The sequence below is a fragment of the Rhyacophila brunnea genome, unplaced genomic scaffold (assembly GCF_057557595.1).
Source record: "Rhyacophila brunnea isolate RB1 unplaced genomic scaffold, BYU_Rbru_1.0 scaffold_20, whole genome shotgun sequence".
NCBI classification, from domain to species: Eukaryota; Metazoa; Arthropoda; class Insecta; order Trichoptera; family Rhyacophilidae; genus Rhyacophila; species Rhyacophila brunnea.
Window position 1 is genome coordinate 11,508,281 of NW_028232860.1, and position 24,527 is coordinate 11,532,807.

The window sequence follows — 24,527 nt, forward strand, 5'->3', positions numbered from 1 at the left end:
AGTCCATACGGTTAACTTATTGTAACAATTTAACCCCTCAATACATAACTATGATAAACTACCCTCGATAGCCGCCGATAGCAACCTTGTGTGTAGAATAGATGCGCTTTATAAATTGGCAATAGTTAAAATTTGTCGCAATTAGATAAGAGAGTCTGTATTCTATAAGCTGGCGTTCACGTCACGTCGTTTGCGGACGGAAAGCATTGTGCCATCGCGTTCGACTGTTCCAAGTTTTCAATGGGAGGGGACGAGAGGGAGTGCAGTGAAGAATGATGAAGCGGGGGGGAACAGCGGGCCAGCTTATAGAAGACAGACTATACCTATAACATTGCAGTGACGAAGGGTGGAGGTAGGCAATTAAGGTCCGCCATAAATGGTGCACACTAAACTTTGTCAGTCATACGTATGTGTTTTCATTGAAATAAGACTACAATTTACAGACGGTGTTGGGTTAGTTTTTAAATTCAATTAAACCCTGCGAAAGCCAAGCCATAATAGATAATAGTCAAAAAATATTCGTCTATCCGTTAACGTATAGATACGGTTAACTTACTGTAACAATTAAATCATTCACTGCTGACCAGTTAATTATCACAACTCGGTCTGCAATTAGCACGATAATTAAATGTGGTAATTAACTGGTCACCCACGATGGCCGCGCGGTTTAAGCGTTGGACTATCACGCCGTGGGTCTCAGGTTCGAATCCTGGGTCTGGCAAGTACACATATTGTTTTTCAATTTGTGTGTGAGTCAGGGTATGGACCTAATAGGTTGAGCAAGTGGCTGACATCCATTTCTCGTAAAAAAACAAAATCTGTTAATACAAACCTCTACTCTGTGGAGGCCCATATGATCCGATTAGGATCGGACATGGTCGAAAAAAAAATTAACTGGTCAGCAGTGAATGTATAAGTATCTAATGGCCAGGCGTGTTCTTAGCACGGAACCGCTTAAGACATAAATATGATAAACTACCGTCGATATCAGCATTGTGTATAGAATAGATGATGCGCAGGTTTATTATACATGTGTTAAATTTCTTATCATTTTATTTAATAACACACTTATGTAAAAACGGAAAATTCCAAATACCGCGATAAAAACAACTGCACAAATGACAGTCGCTGTATATTATATTCGGCAATTATTTATTTATTATTATTATTATTGTGCTAATAATAAAAAAATGGTACGTAGCATTATTATCGCGGATCGGTCGCTTGTAAAACGGTTAAGAAGGTCAGTGTCAAGAACGAGGATCCGTAAACAAACACAGATGTACATTATTATTCTAGTATTATGCATGAGTGTGTGAACAAAAACAATGCACCGCGGCGGCCATTTTGTCGAGTCTTGTAACCCGCGCGGCAGATAACGAAATTATTTACAAAAATATATGTCACATAATAAATATTATATATTTCCTGTCGCACGATCTATGAAAAAACGTCCAATGTGTGAAATTCCGTATTACACGAAATCGGCAATATTTTGCCTAATTCATGAATAAGGCAACGGACTTGCATTATTCATAAATTAGGCAATTTATCTGCCGAGTGCGTGAATTTGGCAGGGTATGGAATTCTTAAACTGTCAACATGACGGTAGAATAAGTAAATTTAATACGGATGGTTTCATTAATTATAATTGGACTCAATATAATATTATTATTATTAGGTTAGGTTAGGTTTTGTAATTCTGAATTCAACTGAATGTCCATTTTGAGGTTAGCTAACAAGTGTCAACAAACTATCAAATCATACTATCACAAACAAACAATCGACCATTGCACGATTGATACCCAAGCACGAATCAAATCGCGAAAATACCTTTTAATAAAATTCTTCCGTTATCATATTATAGTTCTAGATTTTTTTTGGGCATAGTAAATTGATATTAACGTCATTGTAGTTATTGAATGGTATATTTGTATATAATCAATGACATTTGACACATTTAGTTAGTTTGATTAGTTGCAACAACACCACCGGAGCGCGACCATCTATTTTGACCAATGCATGAGCATTTGACACATTTGGTTTAATTGCAAAAAAAACACCACCGTAGCACTACTATCTAATTTGCCCGATGCATGAACTAAGCAGAAAAATTACTGCCGAATTCACGCACTCGGCAGATATTTTGCCTAATTCATGAATAAGGCAATGGGCTTGCATTTTTCATGAAATAGGCAAAATTTTTCCGATTTTATGTAATACGCAATTTCACACATTCGGCGTAACATATACATTATCATCCAAAACGTGGACGATTTTTTTTATAAAAAAAAGTTCCAGCTCGTGAAAAACACGTTGCGCCATTTTGATTTTTTTTAAATTATTAGACACCAAGTAGGTGCAATAACAAAAAAGTATCAAAAAGGGATTTTATGTACCTACACATTAATAATTATATTATCTCCACAAAATCATGTTGACAGAAATACGGCATAGGTATTAATACTTTACACTATAATTATGTAGGTACCTAGATGCTTCATAACTTTGCACTCCGGCTCTAGGATGAAAATGATGTAAGTAATATATTCTAAAAATATTTATTACCACATATTATATAATATAATATTAAATATCATTTGATCTAATTTTATGCGAGGTAATCAGACAAAGAGGCGTATCAGTAATAAATAGTAAAGAGTGGAAAAAAGTGCAAAGTTATAAAACGTAGGTAGATATACTCTACTTCCGCTGATATCGTAGAAGTAAATATTACAGGGGTACCGCTTCCCAGAGGGTTGATGAATTTGAAAGTAAAATGGAATATTGAAAAATACTGAGGAATCTTTTAAATATCATACATCATCATCACTAGCCAAGGTATCTCTTTTCGGCTCCAAGTTCTTTGTTGTCACGTAATCCACCGAACTTTATGAGTTCGTCTATCCAGCGGGTTAGGAGGTCTCTGTTGGCGTTAATACCCCTTGGGTATCAGTGGCGAAGACTCCATACTAGGCGATTATTTAAAGCCTACCTTCTTAAGAAAAATATTTTTTAATTGCATATTGACATATTTATATACTTAATCACTTCATTATTTTATGTTATATAAAAATTATTTATTTTGCCAACGAGATCGCATATGTAGGAATGTATTACAGTATTACACAGTTTACAAAACAACTGCAAAGGTATTAAAAAAACCACAGCGCGCCGCGCCGTAAATTAAATAATAAATGCCGCAACTCTTCTCGACGTAAATAAATTTCCGATTATGTTTGGAATAATTCTGATTTTTTTTTGTATGGACTTTACGTCTCGTAACCTCAGCAAGTCTGCTGATTTGTACGAAATGAGGCAAGCTCCTTTCGCAGAGCCTAAAACATTCGCGCATAATATTGTTGTCACGACTGCGCACTTTGTCCAAAATCATTAATAATTAGATAATTAAAAAAATAATTTTAACGGCGTTTAATCGAATATTAATAAATAAGTAAGTATAGATTGTTTTTAAAAATAAAAATAAATTTTATCTAATGATTTTTGATGGGTATACATGTTTTGAAAAATACGTAATTTAAACACATCGCTCATTTTTATGTCGTCAATGAGTTTTTGAAGTTTCATTGAATTAGTGTGTCGTTATCATTTATTAGTGTGTGCCTATTCATTAGTAGTAAATATCGTACTATTCTCGTAAGTATACCTGACAAGTGTGCTCTTTTTATCATATCTCCACAGCCTACCTCTTTCCAAAAGTCACCCTTCGCCACTGTTGGGTATTCAGCGGTTCTATGTCCTACCCATTACCATTCCATCTGCTTAGCCACCTCTATCGCGTCGCGTACTCTTTTCTACTTCTTCATCCATTTGTTTATTTTGTGATATTTACGCGTTATGCCCAACATGCAAGTTTCCATGCCACATTGCGTTACTCGTAATCTTTTAAATATATGTATTACAATATTTCACGAGATATAAGCATAAAGGCCCTAAAGTACTGCGACGGCTAACGTTGGAAATTACTTACTGACTTAGCAACTTACTCATGACAGCTACATTAAGTTAGCAGAAACGTAATGCCGCATATAGGTATATATTTTTTTAATTAGATGCAATAAGTGCATTATTTCGGGAAAAAAGTCTAACTATTGTGCACTAACATAAGAAAATTCAAAAGGTCCGAATAAATGATATACAAAGTAACAGATTTCTTACCCCTGGTCTAAAATTACTTCTGTAAGTTGTCCGTGTTTAAAACCGTTAAGAGCGTACTTCAGTGAAACGGCAAATAATTTTCAACAGTAGGTGCGACGAAATTTCTCACTAGTCGCCAATTGGAGACCGACAGTCGAGGTGTCCGCACGTCGATTTGTTTTGTCATGGCGTCGGATGAAAGTATTCTTAAATCGTGTAATGATGACTAAAAAACTTTACGTATGTACTTAAAAAAGAAAACATGTCAATGAATTATACTATTATTATTAGTAATATAACAATAAATGGACGCATGTTGGATTTTTATGACAAATTATATTTAGTTTAGCACGCGTCATTTGCACAATCCGCGCATCGCCTAGCCACGATCTTTTTAGACCATGCCTCAACTGAAATATAGCCTTAATTTAACGCTATGAATCTGAATTTTATTTACAGTTAAACTAACCGTGTGTTCCAAAGGTAAATTATTATATTTAAACGAATATAATTCAATGCTCAAAGCGAGTACTTACTTAAAATAATGCGCACGAGAACCGCAGACTGTCGACAGATTACATTCATAGGCGCGCGAAGTGCTACGGCGTAGCTCTACGCCTCTACGCAAAGGGAAGAGCCCTTACAGTTATAACGTTTTTTTATTTTATTTCTATTGTTAAAGCCTTGACAATAGCCATTTTTCGGCGAATATAAATATATTTACATTATATTCTTACAATGGATAAATAATATTGTAGCATTTCAACATGGTTATGTTAGCTAGGTATTAGTTTTATCAAACGTTTATAATATATATTTCGTACAAATATCACTACTAACTTAGAGTTAGTCGATAACCGATCACGGGACGCTTTTAATGTTATGCTATGCACACATCTAATACCCGGGTTTTTAGTATTTACTGACTAACATTGAATGTATTTTCATTATAATTTAATCTATGACTTTAGTTGGTGGGTAGTTACTGTTACTATCGTAATAATACATCAGTAATACATGTGAAACCATTGATATACCTACTACTGGATGAATCATATGCTTCTTAAAATGACGCCCGATTTTCAGCGACTCGGCCAGTGTTAAAACTTACTGTTTTAATATCAGCGGACTTAACTCGATATAAGCTCACTTAATATTTGTCTCGAAAACGACCTGGCAAAAATTATGAGTAAGCCCGATCTAGCTTGCATCTTACTCTAACTAATAGTCAGCGCATGACGACTTGCTCTGTCCGCTCAGACATGAATTTTTGGTAGCTTGCAAGCTTTGGGTTGCATACACCCTTAGGGTCACTATTCCAAGAACTTCAAATTTAGTTTTACAGCCAGGGCAATACGGGTGAAATTCGTGAATCCATGTTAACGGTCTTAACGCATTATACCTACAAGGAAATATTATAAGACGATATTCGTAATATCTTCTTTTGTGGTACATTTTTAAAATGACACTTGTATGGGAACTCCTCATCTAGTAGTATATCAATGTGTGAAACTATGCATTATTTTAATCGTGGTTAATTAATTAACAAAAGCAGTCAGTTTGATTTTTGTTTGAAATTCGCTTCTTTAAACGTATCCGTGACTAAAGAGGCATGACACGCCAGACAACGGCCGACATACCCGCTTTTGGTCCATTTTTATACCTGATCGTTCTTCAACAGAGCTAGCGAGTATCCGATTCAAAATGTAACTTATCCAGGTTCGTTTTTTTGTGAGACAAGAGAGATGCCATTGGTGATGTCAATATATATATATATTTTTTTATATAATTTTGTACCTTTCACTTTACTTTTCATACTGTTTTTTGTGATACTGTATATATTTATTTCCTCTTTACACTGTTTCTTTGTTTTTAAATGTCATGTTGTAAACGTCTTAAATTTGTAATGTTCACGGTATGTAAAAAAATGAAATAAAAAAAATGAAAAAAAAATTAGTGGTTTATCGAATGTATAAATTACTATTGAAATCATGGTCCCCAAAAAGGGGGGGGCTGACACAGGCTCATGGGGGAGGGCGGCGTGGCGAGTCGATCAGACAAGTGAGATAAACACACATCACAAATGTCCTCTAATTATAAAAAAAAGTCGCCTGCGGGACAATTTTACTTCAATGATACATTATTTAATATGTGGTTATTTTTGGTTATTGTGCGTCGATACTCGACAACTCCAAGATACAAAAAATCGCTAAAATTGCACTGAATACTGTTAATTTGACCTTGAACACCATTTGGAAAATGCTACTGTAGAGCGTCAGTGCCTTTAACCTTAGCGATATGTAGGTGGGCCGCCTAAGAAAGATCCTAGCCTGGGGGTCCGCTTCGTGATGTAGGGGCCATGATCTAAATACATGTCAGATCCGGCCGTAAAGAAAGTACCTATTATCAATTAACAACCACTTCACCCCTCGAATCGAAATCACGTCGAGTTTTCTGCCATTAACTGCAAAGTAGGCTGTAAGTATATATATTTATGGAAACAATAAGTAGCCTATATTCAGTGTTAGTAGTGGATACGTTTGTGTACGTTGAGTGTGCATAGTGCCCGAAGATACCGAAAGGCGAAACACGGATCGTAAAAAAAGATTCAATTGGAAAAGTACAAAACTTAAATTAAGTAAAAGAAAATATTGTTTTCATTCACTGCAATCGTTAACAGGCTCGCTACATCATTACATTTAATTATATTCATTTAGTTATAGACTATATTATTTTAGTTTTAAAACTCAATATAATATGTCTAGGATAAACAATAACTCTCGTGATTCTCCGAAAAACATCTATTCAATGATGATGAGTCACGTCGGAAGCCAGACGAAATACGTAGACATTTTGTTTCTATGCGGCCCGAAATGTCTATGTAGTTATTTGTACAGCGTAGAGCGGCTTTCCTATGTAGCCGTATTGATTTTTACCATTACCTACCTCAACACACTCTATATAGAGGCACAACACCGCTCTCGTTATTCGTTCAGATAATGTGCCCAAAATACAATGCGAAAAAAACATAATTCCAACAAACGGAATATTAATCTTGCACGTACGCGACGCTAGGGATGAGGTGACGCCGGTTATTTGTTTATTTTTTATTGATACCGGTTTTAATTGGATGTCATTCTGCGAAACTTAAGCTTAGTCGAGACCAATAATATACATCATATTCTCGCATACAAATTTATACAATGTCGTCCAGACCAAGAACATAATATCTACGTGAAGAATGGTTTCCATTCGTGGCGGAATACAAAAAAATGTACTTTTTACGGTACGGTGTTGATACAATGTACATTTATTCAATGCACTTCAGTCAGAACTAGGCATTACACAAAAATATGCACGTGTCTCACCTACAAACATTGTATAGCATTTATTTAATGTGATTCGGAAAGTTTACATCGTAAAAAGTAGCGCGATTTAATCTAACTAACAGTCTACGAACCACGCAACGCTACTTCCAATGAAACTGTCATAAAGTATATTTGCATATGTTTTCGTGCTACGGCGGAAAAAACATTTAATGTTTTTTATACAAATGTTTAACAGTTTTTATACAATTATCACAGGAAATTATATCTTGTTTTAGACTAGGCAAACATACATATACATAATTTTGAACAGTCATAAAATCAGACACTATGAAACTTTATTTTTTGGATTTTTTAAACCACACTCATTGCAGTGGGAATAGAGTTCATTTTTCAACAAGGTACATACAAATGCAATTTTTGTGTATATTATGACAAATACTCAAACTTACACCCGCAGCAACATTCGTATAATTATAATAGAACAATACCGCTGTAAATACCCGAATGCTAATTTGTAATAATAACCCTTATTGCAATGCAGGCAGAGGTCGTTTTTTCCCACATTGATCTGTATCGTATGGGTATACCCAAATGTCTATGTCGTTTGGTAGTCCAATGAGCGGTACTCACTTTGTTTTAAATTAATATCCCGTCGGAACATTATTGTACTATTTAAGTTAATGGCCCAAACCACACCGCCCCGCACCATATTCGGCCTTGATCAGGCCTATCACGGGACCTTACGTTTGGATATGAAGCATCAGTATTTCGTATAACTGGGAATGTGTTAGGAGTCTGCGGTCACCATGCATTCAAGTCTGCTTTGACTAAATTGACATGGCTTTTTAAAGTGCCAATGGGAGAGAGGAGCACGTAGAAGCAAAATTAAAAATTGTAGTAAATAATAAAAACTAATATAAAACTAAATGGCACCAAATATTTTGTGGCGACCAGTTCGGAACTGACTTGGGCAGCTCTTTCTTTTCCATACAGAGGATGTAGTTTTCATCCTGCCACATTGTTACTGATTAAAAAATGCTATTTTACAAGATACATACCAAAACGGGTGCTTTCGAAAACCGATTTTTTTCCCCGCCAAATAAACCGGTAATTGGCAATCCCTAATAGGCAATTCACTGAATTTGGAAAGCAATTCAAATGATAAGATAACCCTGCCGCAAAGATAATGCAAGTTCGGTTCTCTTATCGGGCAGAAATAACACAAAAATGCATGCGAAAGTATACCGATTACGTTGACCGTGATTTCCGAAAAAAGATGTAAATAATACTGTTTTTTGCACCCGTCACGAGGCTTTATATAACTGCACTGTGTTCTTTGTTCTTCAAATTTTATATAACGAGGCGTCCAAAATTATAAAAACATATTTATTTACGACTAGCAACAGCACGCGACGTCGGTCGCGTGAAATAAGGAAAGTCGGCCGATATACAGAATGAAGAAATAGACGATCAATTTTTTTTTTCAAATCAATCAGATAGACATCGGTTGGATCACGTCACTACTATCCTACCCTACGCCTATTTTATCTGACCATTTTAAGTATCTACGCGTGATTCAATTATATGTATACACGCGCTACTTCACCTCACCACTCCAACGTTGCTATATTACCACTTGACATCAATCTTTCTTCCCCTGGGTCCTATATTCATAAGATAAGTAAGTATCTATTATTTCTATTATTTTATTTTTTCTCAATATCTACGGAAGGACTCAAGAATAAGAAAGGACTCAAGAATTCGAAGATATACACAGTAAGTAGTAGATAAAAATCAGTTAGTGACTGAGATTCGCACCCTGTTCTACAGTATAACTAGTTCAGTATAAAGAATATTCGAGCTAGAATAATAAATCCGTTTTTTTTTTTTAATATAAAATCATTTACATTTAAAATTTAATAATAGTTTTAGAGATATATGGTTCAATTCCATACACACGGCGGCTATAGACGGCTATTGACGGTAGTTTATCATATTTATGTATTTAGGTTTATAATTGTTACAATAAGTTACCCGTATAAACTATCAAAACTGTCTACCTCGCTCTAAAAGTTAACACAGCTAAGAGAGGGGCTGTTAAAACAAAGCAATTGTTAACAGTTTAGACCAGGGATTCAGTGTCCCGCGAGATTTATGTTAAATCTGTATTATTTTTTATCGTTTTTTCATATCGAATATTAAAAATTACATTTAAAATTGAATATCCTCCGGCAAGAATGAATGGTCACAAACTTTGGTATTTGTGTATGCCGTTGTGCGAAGTGAGGGGTTCGGCGCAGGCGCATTTACGGGCGCGCCGCTGCCATAGTTGTTGTGTTGTTAGCTGTCAAATTTTACCGGTTCTGTTGAAAATTATAGCCCCAAATCACCACTGTAAGACTTATTGTAACAATTATCTGCCCCAATAAATAAATATGGAGAAAAGCTATCGTCGATAGCCGCCTTGTGTATAGAATAGACCCGATAGTGTTATAAATGTAATATTACGTTCAACAAATTTGTAAAAAAAAATAGGACAGATTAAAGGGGAGCGAGTCATTTACAAACATATAATTCGCTATGACTGAAGTAGGTAAGAATATAATCCACTGTATAAATTTTCGACTGCAGTAATAAATAAATTTAAATTATTAAGAACCACGCTCAATGCCAAATTTGATAGTAGATTAACATCTGAAAATGCAAATTGTTTCGTACAGCACGTGTCTTAATTTGTAAGTCAAATTTAAATGTATTTATTTAACATTAATTTTAATAACCTATAATTACATGAGTAAAATTTGTCAAGAAATATTCACAAAAACTTCACTTTAGATAGATAGCTATGTTACTAAAGTAATATGAATACTTAATGGAAAATAATATTATATAAGATAGGGTAAAGACGCCTAAAGTCAGCCTTAGCCTTCCTTATTCATTAGTCAGCCATGTCGATACATTTGTACTTATAATTTTTACTTAATTAATAAGAATGTGTTAATGGTGAATCCACTGTGTGGTTGTTCCTAAACTCAGTCACTTTCTGAGTAGTTATTCATATAAACTTGTGATAGGTAGGTAAGTATAACTTAAAATAAAATAAATTACTGAACGGAGTATATGGACCTCTACAAAGTAAAGGTTATATTTTATAGGTAGATTTATTTTGGCAATTCATTCTGAATTTCGAAAACCAAACACTCCAAATAATATAATTTTGAAAAATATTATATAATATTATGTTCTACTAGTTGGCCTCCGCCCCTCTGAGATCGCCTCCAACAGCTCAGCCCCCCTATTCACTTTTGACACCGCGCCCTCTGACAACATTACGTGATGGTTTCATCCAGATCATAATGAGAACATGGCCCTCACAAGGAGGGGCTAACAGGGGTAGGAGGGGGCGGCATGGCGGCTTGACCAACTAAGTGAAATAAACACAACACAAATTTGCCCCAATAGTAAAAAAAGTTCTCGGTTTACTTGCTTCGGACCCTTCGGTTTTGTTGGCCATATACTCTCCACAGGTTTGTTTACATGGTTGTCAGGTCAAGGGTCGAAGGTGAAGAAATTTTCATTCCATATGGATGGACGAAATTAAGAGTGCCACGAGTTTTCTACTGAATACCAACAGAGGTGAGACAGAGACGTGGAAGAGGCTTTTGCCCAATGGCCAAATCATGCGCGCCATGAAGAATTTATAACATTAAAATTTCATACCTACTTGACGATGTTCATCAAAGTGAACGAAACACCTAATCGTATACTAAATTTTAATTAATAAATTATATTACAGTTTGCATATTTAAATTCTTCTCAGCTGATTATGTGGCGTGTCTCGTCGATTAGTTAGTCGGCAACAGGTGACGTACGTCAGCACAGCCATATTGTATTCGTTATTGAGGTATCGGCATTATAATGCAATGCGATAATTTGCGGGCCTCTGGCGATGCATTTATTAGGCTAGACTGCACGGGCACCTGCTCCGCGAAAGGAAAACCGATTTTAATTCTATGCACGCCCGCCAGCCAACAAACAAACGGTGTTGCCAACGCCACAACGTTGTAACCAAATCCCTATGAAGCTAGCAGTGCGAACTTTGCGACCAAGACAGAAGACAACGATGCACAGCAAAGATATAATATGACAGATCTGTTAACCATCGATCAAGTGGTATGGTATATACAGGGAACTCAGAAATAACGTGAACTGAAATACCTAGCGGGCAAGGAGAAGCAGGCAACCGATCTCGAGTAAAGAGGAATACGGGATAAATTTAAACACATGTCAAGAATACGTCAAATACTGACAACTGCTCTCGGTTTATGCAATGACGCTCATTTAATATTGGTGTATTACACACACTATTGCACGTCTATAATGAGTGTTTCATTTTCGTAGGACACTCACATTCACAACCTCTGCGTCAAAATGTACTGTATTGGTATATAGCATATCGGAATTATATTTATTATCTCTTTTGTGGGTATATAGATAATATTATATGACTCAGTTCGAGATGAGTAAGTTTGCGTCTGTCAAGTACACGCAACACTACTTATATTGGACCAGTAGTGTCGGTGTCTCCCGGCGCCAGTGGCCAAGGGTGAAGGTAGGCTGTGGAGATCCTACATGAATATTACATACTAAACTATGTCAGTCATTCGTAATTGTTTTCATTGAGCTAAGAATACAAATTAAATACGAAATGACGTAACGTAATTCGAAGGAAAAATAGGCATTGGGAAAATTTTAATGTAGTTTACTTTTAAATCGTAAATAGTAATTTACTTTTTCTCGAAATTTGAGATTGACATTTTCTGGTGATTTCTCACGTGATTCTTGATCACAACGTATTGCATTGTAAGCCTTGAATAAATGTATTATCTATACGTGTTCGAGTTTTCTAATTTGGTAAAATTTAATCAAAATATTGATATTATGATTTATATTTAAAAACTCTCGTGAAAATCTATTACGTCTCTGGATACATTATTATTATTATGTATGCAGCTGGCAACACAGGCGCACACGTCTGCTTGCATTAGTAGGATGCAGAAATAAAAAAATGCACTGCCGAAAAGAGAAAAATACACACACATGGACAACAATGACTTCATTACACAGTATGCCACACTTAGATTTACACAGGAAAACCGGTCAGAAAAACTGGCGTGCAGCAGACAAATTAATTATTATTCAAATGATATATACAAAAAAATATATACATACATAAGTATTATCAAAATTCAACTATTCGAATGAAAATGTACTACCTTATTGTGATGGTGTCAGTTGGTTAGAAATTAAATTTCATATAAAGACAAAGAAAGAAGAATTCAATCTTTAATCAATCTAATAACTACGCTATCTGTAAGTTGTAAAGTAGTTCGAGAGTTCAGAAAGAAATATATAGCCTTAGCAAATATTTTTTTATCAAATAATATCCTTTGGAAAACTGTATTGAGGAGTGGGAGAAAGCGTGATTACTTTTGTGGGCCTACTCCGACTGAGAGCCGAACTCGTGTGTGTAGTATTGGGGATAATTATAACTTATCATACATACTTATTATGTAAATATCGAAAACAGCATATTCTTTAACACGTATTCAAGTGTATTAAATATTTCTCCACACTCAAAATTTGTACGTTCTTACTGCCACACCCATAAAGTAAATAATCACTTCCCTTAACTGTGTGTTCCCAGGTTTAGAACCTTAACCTGGCAAACGAATCACACTCGGTCGAAGAATGAAACATTTTGCCATTCTTCCTGTCCTCCAACGTCGAGTGAAATGTGTTAGACGCGACACGCTTAAGTTTGCTGCACAGCCCCATAAATCAAACCTTCTAGGAACGTCACACGGATGTTGAATATGAAGACATTAATTTACCTAACGACTACAGTCGCGCGTAACCTGTCGAAATGTATATTATTTGGATGCGGTGACCAGCGAGCAGGTATAGGAATGACCAATTCGTAGGTGTGCATATGCGTTGTGGTGTCTTCGAGACGCATGCGATTTGTTGATAACAGGACTAGATATTTTTTTCAAACTAAAATGTTACATTCGACCAATCTGCGGAGCTCCATTTGGCAACGTGTGTTTTGTGATGACATCGCATCGAGGTATGTGACACGTTGCAGACGAGACGAGTTTTGATGTGCGAGCCGGCTAAATGAGCAAAATCGCATCGACAAATTCGACGCGTTGAGTCGAGATGACTTTGTATGTGCGACCGGGCTTATGTACATATTCAACATTGAATACAAAAAAATGATTAAAACACTTCTTACGTTATCATTCCGTAAGTAAATATGTACTTACACTATTTATTACTGACGATTGATTAGTAGTTCGATGCGTTTGCTTTGCCACAGTTCACACTTAGGTCACGACCAAATGCGTACATTAAATTGTAAAATAAAATAATTATGTATACGCTTACAATAAAGTCCTTCGCAGTTTAGTACGCGTGTAAAATATTATTATGTCATCACAAGAGCTTGAAATGGAACCGGAACCGTACCTTGAGAACCCTGCAATAATATTAGATCGGAACCTTCAATTCCTTATTAATTTTTATTTATTTATTTATAAAAAGAGTATTACGGCATTACAGCTATTGGCCAATGCGCCATAATACACAATAAATACAAATGTATAAAAATATCTTAATTACAAATAACAATAAAAAGACAGCATGTGTAAATATAATTAAATATGATAATTTATACAATTATAAATTTAACCTATTTAATACGTCCACAAACATTATATAGTTAATAAAAAACAAATCAACCTTTATGGTGCCATCAAATAAGCTAATTGCACGATACACAGCATCATGAAACATAACATCAGTCCTGCGACGAGGTATCTTGAAGACCGTGGAGCTATGAGTGATATTGGTGGGAACATGAAAATTAATATTTGACAGTATACCTATACGGATTGTAATTGAACCCACGAAGAAGTAAAAAGAAATGCTTTAAAAGAACAATCACTCTTCGGGTAGACAGGGATTGCATTGACAGCATACCCAGAAGAAAACGAGTCGGGAAATTCATTTTATTGTCATTATCATAAGGAAAGAACTCGTACGTTCTTAAGTAGAGAAATCTAAGAAATCTATTGTGGACTCGATCCAACTTAATTCTGTGGATGGACCTATTAGGACTCCAAATAATGCTGGCATATTCAAGAATACTCAACACAAATGATACTATACTTATACTTATCTCAGATACTCTGTACCGGAACCGAACCCGGGCTTAAAAATGTCGGGGTTTAGAGGTTTCACTGCCTGTATTTAATGTTTAATTTTGTAACATTTTTATTCCATTAGTTTTGGTGATTATGTATTTTTTTTTAAATTGGAAAATAATAAATATGTACAAACAAAAATAGTCTCCGATAAGGATAATTTTTATTGGCTTTTAAAAAAATTGTGATGTCTTACGGCGAGAGAGAAAATTTCATCTCATCTAGGCTTGACGGAAGTAATAAAAGAAATCATCCAGGGTCTTAGGATTTTTTTATCCGTAAAATCACTAGAAAAAACACGCAAGGCGGGCAAGGAAAGTGTCTGGGGTAGGGATGGCGATATTTTTTTCTTCAGAAAAAGCTCTCGCGGACTCGGATCCTTTGATAGCGATATTCTTTGGCCGATACAAAACCACGGTATTCGTCTGAAAGGGTAATTAATGGAAGGAAAGTAAAATATGTATACTGGCACTCAAGTTTAAAGTACCTATGTATACGCTTAATAACTTTGCACTTTTTACTACACTAGTACCTACGCCTCTTTGCCTGATGTAGATCAAATGATATTCACTTGAATTAATATATGTAATAATAAGAAAATAATTACAAGATAAAAAAACTTTTTAAATTTTCTGTTGAATCATATAAACTTGACTTGACTAGCTTAAACGATCAAAAAAATGTGTACTTGATAGAAATACTGAATAATGAAATGTCATTTCATATTGATTTCCATAGTAACGCACTTATATATTAATAATTTTGTTGCTAGGACCCCCTAGCAACCAATAATGGTATCGAAATAACTTTTCATACAAAACAGAATTAACTGAAAATGAATTAAATTCTACTTAAAAATGGCTAAAAGTATTAAAAAATGCATTGGCATCGTGTTCTGATATATTCTAAAAGTTTCAAATGTCTAGCTAGGCGGGAAGTTAGTTAAAAATCGATTGCAAGAGTTGTACCGGACAAACAACCACCGGATAAATAAGAATACGAGCTAAGAAAAACGTTGTAATAATTAATAATAAATAGATAATACCTAAGTATATGTAAAAAATATATGTTTTCAATATATTATATAATTTTCATCCTAGAGCCGGAGTGCAAAGTTATGAAGTGGCAACTCTACCGAGGAAAGGAGCAGGTGTTCGAGCAATGATTAGTAACTTCCTGCTCAATATATTATTATACATATCGTCACACAACAAATGTTGGGAAAATGAAATTACTTGATTAACATAAATCTAAAAATGAAAATTGTGCTTGTCTAATTGGGAACAAGTGAATAATGTTCAATTGTATGATAAATATTGTAGATATATTATTTTATTTATTTAATATAGTTATGGTTTTAAAATTATCTAATATTTTCCTAACTCTTCCTTTATAACAGTTCCCATTAGGCTAGAGTTGGGTTTCGGGAATTCTCGAAAAATTTTCGAGATTTTCCATCCCAAGTCTCGAGAATTGAATTTTTTAACATTTCGGGAAATCCCGGATCACGAGAATCTTTTCTCGGGATTTCTTTACTCATCAAATATTAATTGAAAAAACGATTTTCTATATGAAATAAGTGAACAGAAAACATAAAAGACTGATCGAGGCATTTAACGCAGTTAAGCCAACGTCGACTTAAAATGAGCGCAATTTTTGCATCAGAGGAAATGTCGAATCATATTCAACAGCTATTTCAAAAACAGCGAAAATTAAGTTATCTAGTTGTAATATTGAGGTGACGACATACAGACAGATCGTAATATCGGTATTGTTTATTTGTGTGGCCTATTCCCACATAATCACGTCAGATACAATACACAATCAGACACAATACAGGGCTGCAAATACATTTTCTCCGACTTACAACATTGTGCACTTACGAGTGAATTAAAATGTTATTAGTGTTTTCAAATGTTTGCATAGTATGAAAGTGGTAATTTTTTTCATTGGTTAAATTAAAATTTGTATGAAAATCAACTTAGAACCAAAGTGTAAAACCTAACTCGGTCATAAGTCGAAGAATACAAATACATACAGTAGCATATTATAATATAGACCAGAGTACCTAATGTCAGTTTAAAAAACCAGTATTATTATATTAACAAAATGTAAAAGAAAATATTTTCGGATTGACGTGAATAGACCCGCCGAGCCAAATAATCACACGACTGACCTTAACATTGAAATTTGCCAACAGTTTTTTTGTTACGCTTTTATTATAATGCACAAAAGCATGACCTCGACAACACGGGTATCGTTAAGGCGTCGCTGGTATTTTTTTTCTCTTATTCTCCATTTTGTAAGCGGATACTTCAGAAGATCTCATGATGTGGTGTTAGGAGTTGCCTATGGTTTTCGGTTAAAATATATTATTATTTAAATCGTAAAAAAGAGGGATTCGCTGACCGTGTCCGGAAATTTGTTCGTATGCAGTTCGCGGTATCACACTTTACCGTGAAATGTTATATCGAAAATATGTATGGTCGTATATTAAAGACCGCCCAACCTCTTTGGGTCGTATGTACTGAGATAAAATTCATGTCTAAATAAAACACGGTTCTTGTCGGTTTACAGGAAGCCAGCGGCAAACAAATTTTGAATATTGCCGATATAATAGATTGTTAGGTTAGGTTAGGTTTTCATTCTTGAATTCATGAATTTTGCCAAAATCGGCTATGAAAATTGGCGCGGTTCCATCTAATAAATTGGAACATTATTGTCTCCAATGCTCCACAAACAACACGTAATAATTTTTTCATCTCGGTGATATACATATATAAAGCTCAAACAAGAAATTTCACTGTGCTACGGTGAAATGTAATACGTACAATTTACATGTAACCTTCGCCGACAGCACAATCCCATACAACCCAAATTGAAAAATATTTTATATTTATACAGTTTTGTACAAGTCTAGGTACTGTTTCCGATAGCAAGTGAAAATCAAAGGTCAAAAACAGCGGAGGGCTATCAGGATGACTGTATTTCGTGGTTCGCTTTCAAGGGTATGCACGGACGCGATACCAGAAGATATCACGGAAAGTTGAGGCTTTCGAGATGTGGCTGCATAAACGCATCCAAAACATTTCTTTCATAACTACCAGCGTCCATAACTAGGTACCGCCTTCCTTCATGTTAACTAACGTAAAACGGACATAGGGAAAATAATTGGCAAAACCAAACATGATTAAATTAGCTATAAGTTAAATCGCATTGTAGCAAACATAAGCCGCATGTGATTTTTATGCCAATTCGACATCGCCTCATGATGAATTAAGCCACATTGCATTACAGTTAAAAGCCTAAAACTAGTATTGTTATACAGTGATCTAGTAACTGTAGTTACTCGTTACCTATTAGATTATTCATAATAACCAGAAATTATATTAGGTAGGTACCTATCAAATAAGATCGTACAGAAACTACTGACAAATGTTCAATAAATTCGTATGAATTCATTTTTCTATACTTTCATAAGACTGCAGAAAAGAAAAAAAAGCGACTATTTTAATGCGAAAAATAGTTATAAGCTCGTACATGCAGTCAAAATGAAGGCATCCGCTCCGTACGACGCTACGTGTTAATTGTATAATATAAAATTCTAGTACCTATGCTTAAGTATATATGTACATAAATTACAATAGAAATATTACGACATTACAGATTTTTACACACCACGTAGGTATGCCGCAATGCCAATGATTTTATAACAGGCAGTTAGAATCAAATACAGTAAAGTTAAAGTGAGCGTCATAAAATGTTTACTTGAAATATACGGTGAGGCATAATATAGAAACATGCAATTTGCGGCAAATATAATATTATATGCGATTTATCAACTTATTGCATATTCATTGTGAACAAGGTCAGTGTTGAAAATAATACAAAAATAATGATAAAAAGCAATCACAGTTGCTTGATTTTTGTACAACATACCTAAATAGTACATAGATCGCGTATATAATTGTTATTGTATATATATAATAGTGTAACGAAGCAAGAAAATGTACTATTATATTTCTGCTACAATACTATGAAGGAGACATTACGTAAATTTTCGCAAACGATGCACTGGATTTATTAACATAAAATACGTAGATACCTACGCCATTGATTTATACATGACACACCCTTATATATATATATAAAATATCACTATTAAAGTGGGCACGTTACCAGAGGGAGGTCCAGAAAAGCATTTTTTATATGGTGTAATTTAATTGTGTGAGGCATTTATTTAGAGTTTAGAGACGTTTTGACACCAATATGCTATATGGATAGAACAATGTAAAGAAATAAGGGTGAATATACACCCTTATTATAATATATAGTCAGAGTACATTTTTCAGCTACATTCATTTATATTCGTCAGTTTAAATTAAATGAATGAAATAGGGATTTTTTTATCATTTACTCAATATACAGATATTATAGGAAAACCTTTTTACAATAATTTTATGACAGTTTATAATATGCACAATAATTGTTCATATTGGAGTGTGTGAAAAAGGTATCAGGACGTAAGGTAGTACTATATACATTTTTTACATATTTTTCATATTGGACATTGCAAACAGTCACAAATTTATCGCAAAATCGTATAAATATTTTTTTTTTGACCATGTCCGATCCTAATAGGATCATATGGGCCTCCACAGAGTAGAGGGTTGTATTGTTTTTTACGAGAAATGGATGTCAGCCACTTGCTCAACCTATTAGGACCATACCCTGACTCACACACAAATTGAAAAACAATATGTGTACTTGTCAGACTCAGGATTCAAACCTGAGACCCACGTCCAGCGCTTAAGCCACGCAGCCACCGTGGGCAAATATATTAAGTAATAAATTATGGCTACTTATTCTGTGTCAATAAATCCAATGAAGTCCTTTAAGAATATTATAATATTGATAGGAACATAGTAAACCTTCTAGCTTAATCATTACAGTATAATACGTATATTATAGAGTATAAACCTATACAGTTTAACTAAAGTTTAAGACAGAAGTACTATTCCGTTTGCAATATAAAAATTTGCACGCCTAGACAGCGCCACCACTAACGATGTCGATTTAACGAAGTAGGCCATGCAAAATCACCCAGGAAACCCATGAGTGGGTACTAGGTATATACTATAGATAGGAACATGGCATATTATATTCTCTAGACGTCGGTTTATGTATCTCGTATATTTTGACAAACAGAAAAAGGGTGAATTCGTCGCATGAATAAGTTTCAAAATATTGAAGGACATTTTTTCCTCAATCATGTAAGCGGCTTCCACTAACAAGACGGGCATAATAAAAAAAGAGAACAGTCAAGAAAACAATAGGATGTATATATATAGGTATAATGTAGTGGATATAAACCGGGTTAAAATAATGAGCACGTAATGCAGACTTGGTAATGGTCATCACACTAAACGAAACGTGTATTGAATAATAATTTATTTAACATGTATAGTAAAATTAATTTAAATGCGAATAAATTCGTAGGACCTATCCCAGGACCACATCATTAATAAGTATTTCTACCTATATACTATTTTGTATATATATATATATTATAATGAATTCGTATCCTACCACATCATCAATCCAGGAATCCATTCCGTTGGTTTTGGCCATGTCGACGTCTGTTTTGTAGTACAGGAAGTCGAAGTCCTCCGCGAGGGGCTGGGATAGATGCTGAGCACCCAATTCCAGGCTGAAAGCGCCCCCCACGACCGCCCAGGGAAATCGTTCCACGGTCGCTGCTTGTCGGGACAATATATCTCACCCCCAACTCCAGAACTATTCAATCGTTCACAATATATTATGAGGTATTGAAAACTAAGTATATCCTATACCACACCGTCAATAAATTCGTGTTTTTAACGATTTCACAAAACCATCTTGTATTTTTGTTTTTAACACGGTATATTGTCAGAAAAGTTCACAGAATTGTATGTAATAAGGATGCAAAAGTTCGACGCTTGAAATGTCAACAAATTAAAAACGACGCCTGTCGGCGTTCGCGTGCGACGCTCAACTGACGGCGAAAGTGAAACTGCACGCTGCAACCGCGCGCCGTGCAGATTTCCGCGTAAAAGGAAAACCGGCGCGGGAAATTTGAAAACGAAACACCGATTCAAATTTTGACTGTTCGGATTTCAAAAATGGAACTGGAGTAATTTATCGACAGAATCGATCGGTTGATTGCCGTTCGAGCGGGTACGTGCACACGGTTCGGCAGACATGTCGCGACTGATGCAGTGCAGGCCGCGATTCGGAACGGATACGTCCCGTTATCTCGGCGTCTAGCGTTGTTTTGGATATTTCGCGACCGCGAAAATTACACTCTCACTTATTGAGGGGTTGGCGAGGGTAGAGGGGATCGTCTGGCCGCCCCCCGCTCTCCAGACCGTCTACCGCCGACGCCTTATGCACTGGGCTTTTGTTAGCGTGCCTAATACCGCTACAATTGCACTTCAAAAATGCATTTATAGTTTTATTGAAATTTAACAAAAATAACTAAACTAAAAATTACATTCAGAATGTCATAATTAAACTCAAGGTAATGTCGCACATCTAACCTCGTCCGACTGCAAGACATCGAATAGGTACCCATGTCGATGTGATTTTGTTGATTATTACAAAACACATGGACTTAATGTAGATACCTTTAGTTTGAAAAAAGTCTCAAGCAACAATGTCGAATGTGATTTTTCATTCGTTTCGCCTAGTCGCGTGATGTCACTGTCCAGGCATCTCCTCGATTGTGCGCACGGAAGACAGTTGCAACATTTTGCCCGATTTTGATTTATGACCATATCCCAGATGGGACGATTTCATATGTCAAACGCAAGAAAACAGCATTTCGGGAACACTTTTTGTGTAGAAAATGAGCGGACACTGGTTCGAATCCCGGGTCTGGAAAAAAATCACACGTTGTTTTTCAATGTGCGTTTGGATTATGGACCTAATAGGTTAAGCAAATGGCTAACATCCGTTTCTCGTAAGAAATATGTTAATATAATACTCACTCTGTGGAGGCCAATATTACGGTCTTCTTAGGATCGAACATGGTAAAAAATATGATTAAAACATAATTCTTAATATTATTATTTTAAAAGATATACATACTTACTATATAATAGTGTGACTTCACATACATGGGTTCCATTGTCACCACTACAACGATATGAAATCAAAAGACTAACACAATAATTGTTACTTTGGAATCCATAAACATCTGAAATTCAAAGTGCTCTCTCGGAACACAAAAATCCAGATAAATAAAACACTGCTAAAGGCCAGTCCTCGCATATGGATCATAATTCATATGAAAATGGTCGTCTTATTTTCGAACGAAAGATTCTGAGAGCGATATTTGGAGTAAAGAATGAAGATGGAGTGTGGCCTGGCGCGCACAGCGGCGATGTTTACAGGAAATTTAAGGAACCAAGGGCCAACATTACCCAAACCATTAAAACTTCACGACTAAAATGGGCTGATAATGTTGGATGACGTGATGCAGAATGCGTCAGCGATTGAAATCCCGGATTGGAATGAATATATACGTATGCGAATTAATAGTAAGTACTACCATATTTTATTTTCGCCCAGAAGTTTTTTAAGTGTCACGTCAAACGAAACGTCGACGAATCGAAAACGGTACTCGTATATTATTAACTATTAAACTCATGGCCCCCACATCCTGAAGCGGACCCCTAGGCTAGGATCTTTGGCGCCCTACCTATCGCTAAAGATAAAAGCAGTGTAACTCTCTACAGTAGTGTTTTCTAAATGGTGTACGCGGTAAAATTAATGTGGATATTTTTTTTGTGTACATTTTTTTAATACATCCATTTAAATTATGGAGTTGTCGAGTATTGATACACAATTAAAATTGTATCGTACAATCACATAATTTTAAATAATAATATTATCGAAGGATTTTTTTTTTGCTATTAAAGCAGATTTGTGATGTGTGTTCATCTCACTTATCTGGTCGACACGCCACACCGGGCCCCCGGGCTAGAGCCCTGTCAGCCCCCCCTTGTGGAGACCGTGATTAAACTACATATTATCTTAAAAACCAATTCGTTTTTTGATTCGCCTATAAACTAGATCGCTAATCGTTGTTGTGGAAATCTTCTCTCGACTATTTTTCATTTAACAGAGAATTTTTTGAAGATTTATGCAAAATATCATTTTAACTCACAAACTCTGCGCCATACTTTTTTTAGTGGGTCCACTATTAACATAAATATTTTTTTTAAATAAGCACTGCAATCAGTGTTTATCTCAGCACGAAAAATATATTAACAAGAAACTATGATGAATTTATATGCAATATGTTTTCGTACTCATTGCATTTTCACGAGTGCACTAATGTAGAGGTCACTAGGTTAGCCATTGGGTTCCTATAAATACCTACACCACTGCGTGAAGTTCGATAGTTTTAACATAAAATAAGACGTAGTAAGAGCGACGCCGAGGGAGAGAAAACGATGCAATAGGCTTCATCTTCATGTAAGAGCAGACGGAAATAAATATGGTAACGATATTTAAATTTACCCCTTGTAATTCGTGCGCAGTAGAAGAAATCGCAATCTGCGCAATTTCAATGTTAAGTTGTTTTACTTATAATAAAATAATTCCGTCTTTCTTCTGTATTGAATCGACTGTGTGGCAAGACATCCAAAACCCAAGCTACTTTGAACAGATAAGTATATTTTTACCGTAGACAATATTTTAGGCATAAAAACTGTGCATGCACAGATAGGTACATACATACGGCATCGTAAAAATAAATGATATGGCGGGACCGGCAGTTGTAAAGATGCATTGGCATGGAAACCAATGATAACACCCAATCAAGGTTTTTAGTTGTCTCCAGTGCTAAGGGATGAAGAAAACAAGCACATACTAATAAATGGTACACGATACAGTGGAATACGCCGCATTTTGTCGTTTTAAAATCCCCGTGATTGGCGTGACTGCACCTCCTGCTGATAAAGGGAAGATCGTCCCGTGGCTGACTGACATCCAGAGATATAATGATAGAAGATACTAAAAGGGTATCACACCATATCATGCAAGGATTGGAATACCGGTTAAAACCGGTATCCCAGTTTTTTTCGATACCGAAATACCGGTTATACCTAATAATCAGACAACACCGATATATTCGGTATTGACAATGGAAACAAAATGTATTAATTAACATATAAGGCTTAACAGGACTGTATTTTTGTCAGGTTACGCGATGTCTGGTTTACTTCAGTGGCTCTTCATCGTCCTTGGTGACCAGCAGTGACACATGCTATAAAATATTAATATTTTAAGGGGGAGAGGCATGCCAGCAGAGAACCTAGCGGAAAAATACGAAGCTTGCAATTTGAGATTTTTTTTTGATAATTTACAATTTCAACTGTATTAATTAATAAATATGTATCTGAAAACATTTAAAAGATTTTTTGTTTTTTTTTTAATTTAAAGATAAACTTACAATTGTAAAAAAATGTAATAAAATGTGAATTCGTTGAAGGGTCACATCTTATTATTACATTATATTTTAAGGTCATATTTATTATTAAAATTTAGTTTATTAAGTTTTAGATTTTTTGTCGTTTAGATTTTTGACTAATTCATCGTTTTAATATTTTTTATATCTATTTTAAAAAACATCGATTTTTATTATAAATATAAATGTGTATAACTTTAAATCATTTTTATTTATATCAAATTTTATTTTAGGCATGGTCCCAATATTGAAGCTCGA

General features: G+C 35.1%; 1 protein-coding gene across 3 annotated transcripts in view; it reads right to left on the reverse strand.

Annotated features, from left to right (window-relative positions):
• ERR (estrogen-related receptor) overlaps positions 1-24,527 on the reverse strand; it is a 151,771-nt gene that overhangs the window by 116,236 nt on the left and 11,008 nt on the right. Inside the window, exon 1 of one of the 3 annotated variants that reach the window (XM_085948614.1) lies at positions 20,345-20,533. The exons of the other annotated variants lie outside the window; for them this stretch is intronic. Coding sequence (XP_085804740.1) covers positions 20,345-20,386 — 42 coding nt within the window. The 5' untranslated portion in view covers positions 20,387-20,533. Of the gene's footprint in view, positions 1-20,344; positions 20,534-24,527 lie in introns of those variants that run through there. 3 annotated transcript variants of the gene reach the window in all.